This window comes from Lissotriton vulgaris, unplaced genomic scaffold (genome assembly GCF_964263255.1).
Source record: "Lissotriton vulgaris unplaced genomic scaffold, aLisVul1.2 SCAFFOLD_4756, whole genome shotgun sequence".
NCBI lineage: Eukaryota > Metazoa > Chordata > Amphibia > Caudata > Salamandridae > Lissotriton > Lissotriton vulgaris.
This window is the reverse complement of record NW_028248358.1, coordinates 122,740-133,455: the sequence shown is the minus strand read 5'-3', so window position 1 is coordinate 133,455 and position 10,716 is coordinate 122,740. Positions and strand designations below refer to the sequence as shown.

Sequence of the window (10,716 nt, the reverse complement as noted above, 5' to 3'; positions counted from 1 at the left end):
TGGGATTTTGCTATTGCACCACATTCTTCAAACAGAGTCTGCTGCTTACAATGACTCAATTCTGGTAAAAAGTAGAGTTTGGCAAGTCACAAAATGAATAGGGAGAGCCAAGTCGGAGAGGAGCCACGGGTCACACTTAGTTACAAGGCCCGAGGCACAAGCTGATCCATCAACCGATAACAGTGTGTAAAAGATGCTCCAAACGTTACTTGAAAACAAGGTATATGCTCTTTAATATCTAAAAATAGGTTATTTCTTGAACACTTGTGCTTCACTTTAGTTCATTACATATACCGCAGTGGCATTTGTTAATAGTAATACATACATTTTACAAATTAGGATTCACATCTCCAGAGCCCAGACAAAATGTCCACTCTCTGTGTTTTTGGTTTATAGGTTTTATCACTAATCCGACAAGTTAGCTGAAAATATAGTTGTTAGTCCCAGTATTGTTCAGTGTTGCTTTTACAGGTAGTGTGATCAGGTGCAATTGAATGTCTTTTTTTGTATCTCTTCTTCACCAAATAAAAATGAACAATGTTTCTTTTCTTTTAGGTCACATTGTGCTAGCCTCCCACTGTGTATCCTAGTACAACATGAAGCTCTGCTATGTGAACGGAAGTGAACAATCACTGGAAACAAACACTTTTATAATCCTGCAAATTCTGTTATCTGTTTGTCTTCTTTACTGCTAGTCCGGTCTTCTATCATCTGGTATTTAAATGTCCCACATAATTTGAATTTTATCTGTTTCCATAATTCATTCCTCTCACAATAACTTCACTGTTCTGCTCTTGTCTATGTCCTCAGATGGTTCAAAATTATTTTTGATGTTCTTAAGTTCTTTCCGAAGTCTCTGCATCTCTAGGATTATTTCCATATGAGTTAAATGAAGGAGTGTATTCATTAGGGCTGTGTGGGATCGAAAATTGACAAAAGCTCTTCACACTCTCAGTGCCCTTTTATGTTTTCCCCTGTGTGTGCACGCTGATGACTTTGCAGCTTTGATAATCGACTAAAGCTCTTCCCACATTCATTGCACTTAAATGGTTTTTCTCCTGTGTGAGTTTGCTGATGATACCTTAATGTTGAAGGGAAGCGAAAACTACTGTCACATTCACTACAATGATAGGGTTTTTCCCCCGTGTGTGTTCGCTGATGACTTTTTAGGTATGATAACCGACTAAAGCACTTTTCACATTCACTGCACTTGAATGGCTTTTCCCCTGTGTGTGTTCGCTGATGAATCCTTAATGTTGAGTAACGACTAAAAATGCTTTCACATTCATTGCAGTTGTATGGTTTTTCCCCTGTGTGTGTTCGCTGATGTGTTTGTAGATTTTCTAATCGACTACAGCTCTTCCCACATTCACTGCACTGGTATGGTTTTTCCTCAGTGTGTGTTCGCTGATGTCTTTGGAGGTGATAAAACTGACTAAAGCTCTTCCCACATTCACTGCATTTAAATGGCTTTTCTCCTGTGTGTGTTCGCTGATGATTTTGTAGGTGTGATGACTTACTGAAGCACTTTGCACATTCACTGCACTTGAATTTTTTTTCTCCTATGTGGGTTAACAGATGTTTTTCCCCTGTGTGTATTCGCTGATGACTTTGAAGGTTTGATAACCGACTAAAGCTTTTCCCACATTCACTGCACTTGAATGGTTTTTCCCTTGTGTGTGTTTGCTGATGTCTTCGTAGGTGTGATAACCGACTAAAGCTCTTCTCACATTCACTGCAGTTGAATGGATTTTCTCCTGTGTGAGTTCGCTGATGAATCCTTAATGCTAAAGAGTAACTAAATCTACTGTCACATTCACTACAATGATAGGGTTTTTCCCCCGTGTGTATTCGCTCATGACTTTTTAGGTCTGTTAACCGACTAAAGGACTTTGCACATTCACTGCACTTGAATGGTTTTTGCCCTGTGTGTGTTCGCTGATGAATCCTTAATGATGAAGAGTAACTAAAACTGCTGTCACATTCACTACAATGATAGGGTTTTTCCCCTGTGTGTGTTCGCTAATGACTTTGGAGGTTTGATACCTGACTAAAGCACTTTGCACATTCACTGCACTTGAATGGTTTTTCCCCCGTGTGTGTTCGCTGATGACTTTTTAGGTATGATAACCGACTAAAGCACTTTGCACATTCACTGCACTTTAATGGTTTTTCTCCTGTGTGAGTTTGCTGATGAATCCTTAATGATGAAGAGTAACTAAAACTGCTGTCACATTCACTACAATGATAGGGTTTTTCCCCTGTGTGTGTTCGCTGATGACTTTGGAGGTCTGATACCCGACTAAAGCACTTTGCACATTCACTGCACTTGAATGGTTTTTCCCCCGTGTGTGTTCGCTGATGACTTTTTAGGTATGATAACCGACTAAAGCACTTTGCACATTCACTGCACTTGAATGGTTTTTCTCCTGTGTGAGTTTGCTGATGAATCCTTAATGATGAAGAGTACTTAAAACTACTGTCACATTCACTGCAATGATAGGGTTTTGCCCTGGTGTGTATTCGCTGATGTCTTTGACGGCTTGATAACAGACTAAAGCTCTTCACACATTCATTGCAATGGTATGGCTTTTCCCCCGTGTGTGTTCGCTGATGACTTTTTAGGTCTGATAATTGACTAAAGCTCTTCACACATTCACTGCACTTGAATGGCTTTTCCCCTGTGTGTGTTTGTTGATGTCTTCGTAGGTGTGATAACCCACTAAAGCTTTTCCCACATTCACTGCACTTGAATGGCTTTTCCCCTGTGTGTGTTTGTTGATGTCTTCGTAGGTGTGATAACCTACTAAAGCACTTCCCACATTCACTGCACTTGAATGGCTTTTCCCCTGTGTGTGTTCGATTATGTTTTTGAAGGTGTGATAACTGACTAAAGCTCTTTACACATTCACTACACTTGAATGTTTTTTGTCCTGTGTATGTTTGCTGATGAAGCAAGCTCTTGCTGCATGTGTATGATTCTTTTTTCTTGGTTACTGTCTGTGGGTCGGGTATATATTTGTCTAAATCCCATGACTGCATTTCCTGATGGGCCAAAATGGCTGATAAAGCACTTGTGTTTTTCTCTCACACTTTATATGTGTGTAGTATTTTGCATGTTTGATTTCTGTTTTAACAATAAAAATGCAATAGCCACCAAATATTTGCCACACTCCTAATACGTAGACGGTGTCTTTGTAGGCGATTGTGCCTTTAGATTGGATTATGGCTATGCACGCTTGGGGGTAAAGACGTATCTTCCGTCTGGCCAGTGCAAATTGGGACAGTCTGTTGTATTGTAGATACAAGAACTCCTCTTTCCATTACCCGTCAGTTGTCTGGCTCTGTTCTGTTGTGCTCTTCTCTGGTTACTGTGGTTTGCCTTGAAAGAGTTTACAATTCACCTAGAGCACGGAATGATGGCTCGTCGTCATTTTAGAAAACAGAGCACTGTGGTAATCACATCATACCGATCCAATGATCAGAGCTGGTGTTGGACACTTGTTTATCCAGCAGGCGGTTTGTTAGTGTTGTTGCCTTAATTTTCCAAAGGCCATTTCTTCATCTTGTGGCGTGGAGGTGCACAGCTCAGACTCTTACAATCACTGAACTGCCCTTGATACTTCATCCGGGATCTGTCAGTTTGTGTGCAGGTTCCTCTGTCGCCGACTGCGCTGGTGTTTTTCTGAATACTGTAGCTCATTATTTCTGCTATTATTGAAGATTTACAGCATTCGCTTCATTATTGATGGTCATTTCACACATTCAAGGCTTGTTTCTGTTGGATGTAAAGATATTTTAAATTACTAAATGGAAACATAATGGAATGAGAATTCACAATGTTTAACTAGTTGTAAAAGACATTTTGGGGGAGATTTACCAAATCTCCACACAATGCAGCGCAGCCCTCCCCCCGCGAGGCTACGTTGTGTGGCGCGACAGGAAGGGAGCAGGAGAGCACCATATTTTCAGAGATGTGGCTCTCTCCTTCCCTTTCCCTTGCGTCGGCACTGATTACAGCAGCCCTGCACCATGCACACACCTTAGCACCAGAGCGCTAGGGTGTGTGTGTGAGTCCAGCATCGGTTTTGTACAGGAAGGACACCCTTCCTGTACAAAATACTATGCCTAGACATGAGAGAAACCTTTTCCCACCTTGTTTGCATGTTGCACAGTGCACCATGCATGCAAAGTCAGAAAAGGAAGGAGAAATTAAAGCAATTCTCCTTCCTTGCACCTAGTTACTACTGACTCAACGCAGCTGCATGGAAACATCACAGCGGGTGAAACACCTCACCCGTTACTACTGCCACAACGCACCTGCATGGATACATCACAGCTGATTAAACACCTCACCCATTACTATTGCCACAATGCACCTGCCTGGATACATCACAGCGGGTTAAACACCTCACCCGTTACTACTGCCACAAATGGAGCTGCCTGGATACATCACAGCGGGTTAAACACCTCACCCGTTACTATTGCCACAATGCACCTGCCTGGATACATCACAGCGGGTTAAACACCTCACCCGTTACTACTGCCACAAATGGAGCTGCCTGGATACATCCCAGCGGGTTAAACACCTCACCCGTTACTACTGCCACAACGCACCTGCATGGATATAACACTCCACGTTAAACACCTTACCCGCTACTACTGCCACAACGCACCTGCATGGATACATCACTCCACGTTAAACACCTCACCCGTTACTACTGCCACAACGCACCTGCATGGATACATCACTCCACGTTAAACACCTCACCCGTTACTATTGCCACAACGCAGCTGCATGGATACATCACAGCAGGTTAAACACCTCACTTGTTACTATTGCCACAGCTGCATGGACATACAAACATGCTTCAAGGCCCTCTGAACCAGACGCACATGGCATCCATTTGCACAATCTAGGGACCATTAACACCCCCATGCCTATTCTTTCAACAATGTAGATTGTTTCTGTGTTTTAGTTAATAACTACCATGTTTTAGTTTAGGTGTTATATCTGTAGGTGTTCACCTTACATATACACGAAAAGAGTGCCTTGGCACTCACCTGCCCACATCCTGCTGGGTAACCCGTGGGCAGAGACGTCTGAGGACTGCGACGTGGTGACAGTTCCTTCACGTCACCGTACTTACATTTCTATCATGATATGCATGGAATAATTAGTTATAATGATCACTGGGGCAGACACCGACCGTTGTGTCTTCTTCAGTCAATTCTGATTACACAGCTCACCAGCTGTAGGATAGCATGCTATATCACAGGAAATTATGAGTTCGATTAAGTGTTGTGTGTCTAAATGGCATATTCTGGTGCCTAAAACTGTCAGCAGAACACCGGATGCATCCATCTCATGTGCAATAACTGAAATAGCTGGTTGCTTTAAAAAATTTCACAGCAGCAGCCACTTTAAAAGCAACTTGGCCAGCACCCTGGCAGGTGGGCCTGGGATCATAGGCCTGCACAATTCTCTGTTAGAGGCCAGGCAAACCCCCTCACAACAGCTTCCAAGAACACAGCCAGGATTTAAGAAGTCCATGACACCACAAACAGTTCAAACACAACTCATCTGGCGAGCCCAAACCCTCCCAACCCATCCTCCATCCCACACAACGAGCCAGCCCTCACATTCATAAAACCTGGGCACCAGACACTGTGTGCTGTAGAAGCCATAGGGGAACACAAGACAATTTGGTTCATACACTTGCTCACTCACTTTGGGTCCTTAGGGAAGGGTAGATCATCAACTATTAAAAGTTAACCTTTTTCCGTTTTTACTGCATTTAAAAACAAGCGCACACACCTCACACTAAAAGTGAAAAATCAAGAGGACAGGAGGAGGCAGCAGGGGCAGGGGAGAGAGGAAGGGGCCTGCAGCTGTTTCCCTTGCGGGAGCGAGCAGGAACCATCTATTAATTACAAACAGATGGTTTCAAAGCTCGCTCCCACAAGGGAATCACCAAACGTGCACACGTTGCCATTGAAAGCAATGAAAAGCATGCACATTTTTGGCAGAAAAAGGAAATTGATTACTAAAGGTCTCCTTCTGAGCGCGCTACGTACACGAGACAAAAAAAAATACTTTGGTGTAATGCGTGATAATATCTATGTACAACTTGTTAGCCACTTACATGTTCTGGAAGTGTATTTATTTAATGTCAAGCACCATGTGATTGTGAGTTAAATATGAATTTTTCCCAGCAGGTGTCGACACGGAGGAATTATGTAGATGCTCAGGCTCCTGCTGCTGCTCCGTCTTTAGGACTCTCTGCTGTGCTTTCATTTAACATTAGAGGTGAACATTTGCACCGGTCAGCAGTCATGAGTAAAAGGTCGCTACTCACTACATTCATAAGTTTCCTAGAAACATCTTTATGCGAGTGTCAACACACACAGATATGGAAGAGACCACTGCGGCCTCACACAAAGGGCCTCTCTTACTTTAAATATTCCCCAACCTTTTCAGGGAAGGCAGAGAGAGAGCAGAGTACCCTGCAGAATGGATGCACCTCTAAATACAGATAAGAATAAACCTACAAGCAGCTGATATCATCCTGAGGAGCCGCGGAGTGTCGGCGCAGACGACGCATCCTTTGTGCAGGTGTCACCTTCGGATCAGGCCAGGGCAAGGAAGGGTGGCTTGTAGGTGATGCGGGCAGGCAGCTGCATTGTGACCACCGTGTCTGCTCCTCACCTCCTGGCTGCCAGTGAAACACAGGCACCGGAGCTCCAAATGAATAATGGGACCCTGCTCCCACGTGCTCCAGTCATCATTAGAAGCGTGGGAAGTCGACACCTCGCGTCTGCGCAGTGTGTCTTCAAAGTCCGGAACACAAACTGCGCAGACTCAAGTTCCCAGCTTTCTGTTTGCCTGCAGCCTCTACCCTACCCTTTCACAACTCATCACAGGGATGGACCCACCCCCTAGAATGAGTTGGGAAAGGGAGGGGTGACCATCCTCTCCACTCCCTGACTGATGTGGAGCCCATGCCCTACAGGGCTTCAGCCTGAAGCGCCCGCGGCGAACTTCACCCCCACTCCATCTGGGGTGGAGACTGGTCCTCGTGGCTGTGTCTTTGCCACGCTGGGGCTGTGAGCTCCTCAGCCCGGCAAATACTGTACACTTGGGACCCGCCCAGTGAAAATTAAATGTCCTGGCACCGCTACCACTATCACATGACAGGCTTGTCGTTATGATCACAGCAACAAACAGTCCGGGTCCGGCCCCAATCAAGAGGTGCGTGTAATTTGTTTTTTAAATATAATTAAAATACTTTATTTTCACTTTTTTAAATAGCTGACCCTAGGAGTGAAAGTAAAGGGGGTGGATCCCCGACACCCTCACACACAAACCAAGCCCAGACTTCATTCCACCCCATACATCGCCTCTAACTCCGGCCTCAGCCTCGGGCGATATGCAAAGACCCCAAAGAGAGGCACTGCTCCCCTGGACAGGCCCCTCGGTGCTTCTCACAGGAGCTCTCGGTGAAGGATTCTCATTAAGGACAGAGGAGCCCAGAGTTTTAATTAAGGACAGAGGAGCCCAGAGTTCATTCCACCCCATACAGTGCCTCTCACTCTGCCCTGAGCCTCGGGGCGCTATGCACAGGTCCCGAAGAGAGACACTGCTCCCCTGGACCTGCCCAGAGGTGCCCCCCAGGGGCAGGGATGTGGCTCAGACCGAGGCACTTTAATACCACACCATACACAGGGCGCTACACACGAGGTACATGTTCATCCCTCAGAATAAGGGAAAATACGGAAATGTCCTGATCCATTTTGCATCTTTCAGCCCCTTTATTGTATGGAATAGCGTCTCTTGACAAGGTGAATCTATAATCTATAATCATTTTGCATTTTTCACCCCCCCCAAGACCCACCCACCCCACCCCTCCCCCACGCAGACAGGAGTAAGAGTTAATACATCACCTACTTCCCAAAGTTCTTTACATTATTTCATGTAAGGCAATAAACTGCTTCCATCTCAAATTTCGAATTACAATAGATTTTACTAGAAAAGACTAAAATAATCCCGGAAAAAGATTTATCCTAATGTGATTTGTGCAGATTCAATAAAGTGCAAATTCTTACTTCATCTTCATTCTCCACTTTGAGTTTGAATCCAGACACGGAGAGGGTCCCAGATTTTCATACCTTTTTTATGCGGATTCCTCCCTTTTTGCCTATATATGCCTGTTTCTAGACATTGCTAACCACCTACCAAGCCATTTTTGAAAAGTTGGTGCATTAGCATCCACCCAGGCAGCTGCAATACACATTCGTAAAACCGCCATAAAAATAAAAATCAGTTCATGCCCTGCCCTACGCCGATTAGTCTCAAAAGTCCCGAGCAGGATTACACACTCAGGGGATGAGTCTGATGCGGGTTGGAAATGCTTCCCGACCGAATCGGGTTGGAAATGGTTTCCGACCCACTCGGATCGGGAGAGTCCGACCGTCCAAGTACGATGCATCCGGATGCTTCCAGATACGATTTGGTTGGACTCCCATTGACTTCAATTGGAGCACATGTTCCTAACCGCATCATAATTGGGCACTGGGACGCTCCCGATCCTATTTGGAAGGAGCAAATGCCATTAGGAGGCCTTCCTAACCGCCTCAGAATCAGGCCCTGGGTGGTAATGCTTTCCAACCCGCATCAGAATCAGGCCCTGGGTGGGAATGCTTTACTAACCGCATCAGAATCAGGCCCTGGGCGGGAATGCTTTCCAACCTGCATCAGAGATAATTTTGTCTCCACACTACCCACATTCTTTGGCCTAGAATCGGCTAACAATATAACAAGATATTTGTTTTCTGGTACTGTGGATGTTCAAACCTGTCTTGCCTTTGATTTAGCGTTACTTTTTTCTTCACACTATTCACATTATTTGGCCCCCTCTTAGTTTGGAGACCAGTTCCCTGTTCTTTCCTCATCTCTACACCGACGGTCACGGGCCCGGCTGGGTCGGAATTATCACCAGCTGCGCGGTGAGCTTACAACTGAATTGTTGTTTTGTCTTGTACTCACAATTTCGTTCCTCATTGCCCCGAAACTGAGATAAATGATACAATAGTGATGGGTTTTTTCCTCCCTTTTGTCTGATTTTGTTCTTACACACAGACCTTCTGGTTTTGACACAGCCATTATAGGTATGTGGTTTTTTCTATATAGAGTCACAATCTTGTGACTTTATCACATATCACATGGCATGTAGTGTGAATGAACCGTGCACTAACATTAGCACTTGCGGTTTTGATTATAAGACGCGCCGTTTCTCTAGTAAGGTTTATTTAAGAACCCTCCACTTGTATTCACTGGTTCACCTGGTCACCAGCACGGCTATAAGATGACGGCGTAGACGCACTTTCGACACGAATGTCTTGTGGTTGCACTAAAATGTAACAAGGTGTAATACTGTTGGTTTACACTAGTGGAAGTTATGTAAATTGTACTTGAGACCGTGCACTACTGCCTTTGTGTAATTGTACTCACGCACAAAGAATGCTCCATTGTTACTTATTTGTTTGTTTCAGCCCTGAGGATTCGCAATAGCGATGAAACACGTGTCGGCTGGCTGTTTGACATATTAAAGGACTCCAACGGACTACTCTCCCTCTAGAGTTTCCGAGAATCTTCTGTCGCTTTGTTTTTTGTATTATACGTTTGCATGTTACATAACATATGTTCCACTGTTGTTTGAGTGCATTGGGTAAACCCGTAATCTCTACATTTGGGAGCTCAGTCTACTTAAATTTGAGTGGTTCCAAGGGCTCTCCACTCGCCCATCTGCACCACCTAATTATAGCTTATTAATATCCAGTGTGCTCACATAGGCTGTGCACCCGGTTGCTTTTCTGACAAAAAGCCTTGCGGGATCCCTAAGTTCAGCATCCTGGTCCAACACACACACAACCACCAGACGAGTGGGAGGTGGCATAGCGATTCTCTATAAAGACCACCTTCAATGTCACACTACACCTATTTCTGATTTCCCGGACTGTTTCCAAGCCCTTTATTTCACCATAAAGGAAGCACAGTGCCCTTTTTTCCATGGAATCCTAATATATCGACCGCCAGGCCCACGGACTGATTTTACTTTTAAACTTCTTCAGGCCTTGGAACCATATTTTGGGCGAGAAAATCTCTCCATCCTAGGTGATTTTAACTATCACTTAGAACGACAGGATGTCTCTGACACCTCAGGACTCATTGAGGCTCTGGCTTCCTGTGGGCTTATGCAGCGAGTCAGTGGGGCGACTCATCGGGCAGGTCATACGTTAGATGGCATCTTTTCGAATGACCATCGTATAATCACTAAGGATCCGGTGCATCTATCTTGGTCCGACCATCTCGCAGTTCCATTCCATCTGGAATACCTCATGAGGGATGGAAGTAAAAAAGGGAATCATCCAATGGTTACGGCTAGAAACCTTAGGGACATCAGCAGCCATTCCTTTGCGCCTTGGGCTGCTAGCTTTTCAATCACGGGTATGGACAATGTACATACCGCAGTTGATCACTTTGACCAGGCTGTTACCAAAGCTATGAATGAGCTAGCTCCCATACAGACCCGACGCCGAGCAAGGAAGAGACCCTCTGCTCCGTGGTTCTCCGACTCCCTTAGGCTCCTCAGGCAAGAAGTGAGGAGGAAGGAAAGGCTCTGGCATTCTAGCTGGGACTTTAAGAACAAAGAAGCC

At 44.9% G+C, this 10,716-nt stretch overlaps 1 protein-coding gene across 1 annotated transcript; it reads right to left on the bottom strand.

Moving 5' to 3' along the window:
• Nucleotides 1–276: 276 nt before the first annotated feature.
• LOC147664134 (uncharacterized) lies at nt 277–3,772 on the bottom strand. The gene has a single exon (XM_086949958.1). The coding sequence runs from the start codon at nt 3,040–3,042 to the stop codon at nt 2,023–2,025; it is 1,020 nt and encodes a 339-aa protein (XP_086806084.1). The 5' UTR covers nt 3,043–3,772; the 3' UTR covers nt 277–2,022.
• Between the last annotated feature and the right edge of the window lie 6,944 nt (nt 3,773–10,716).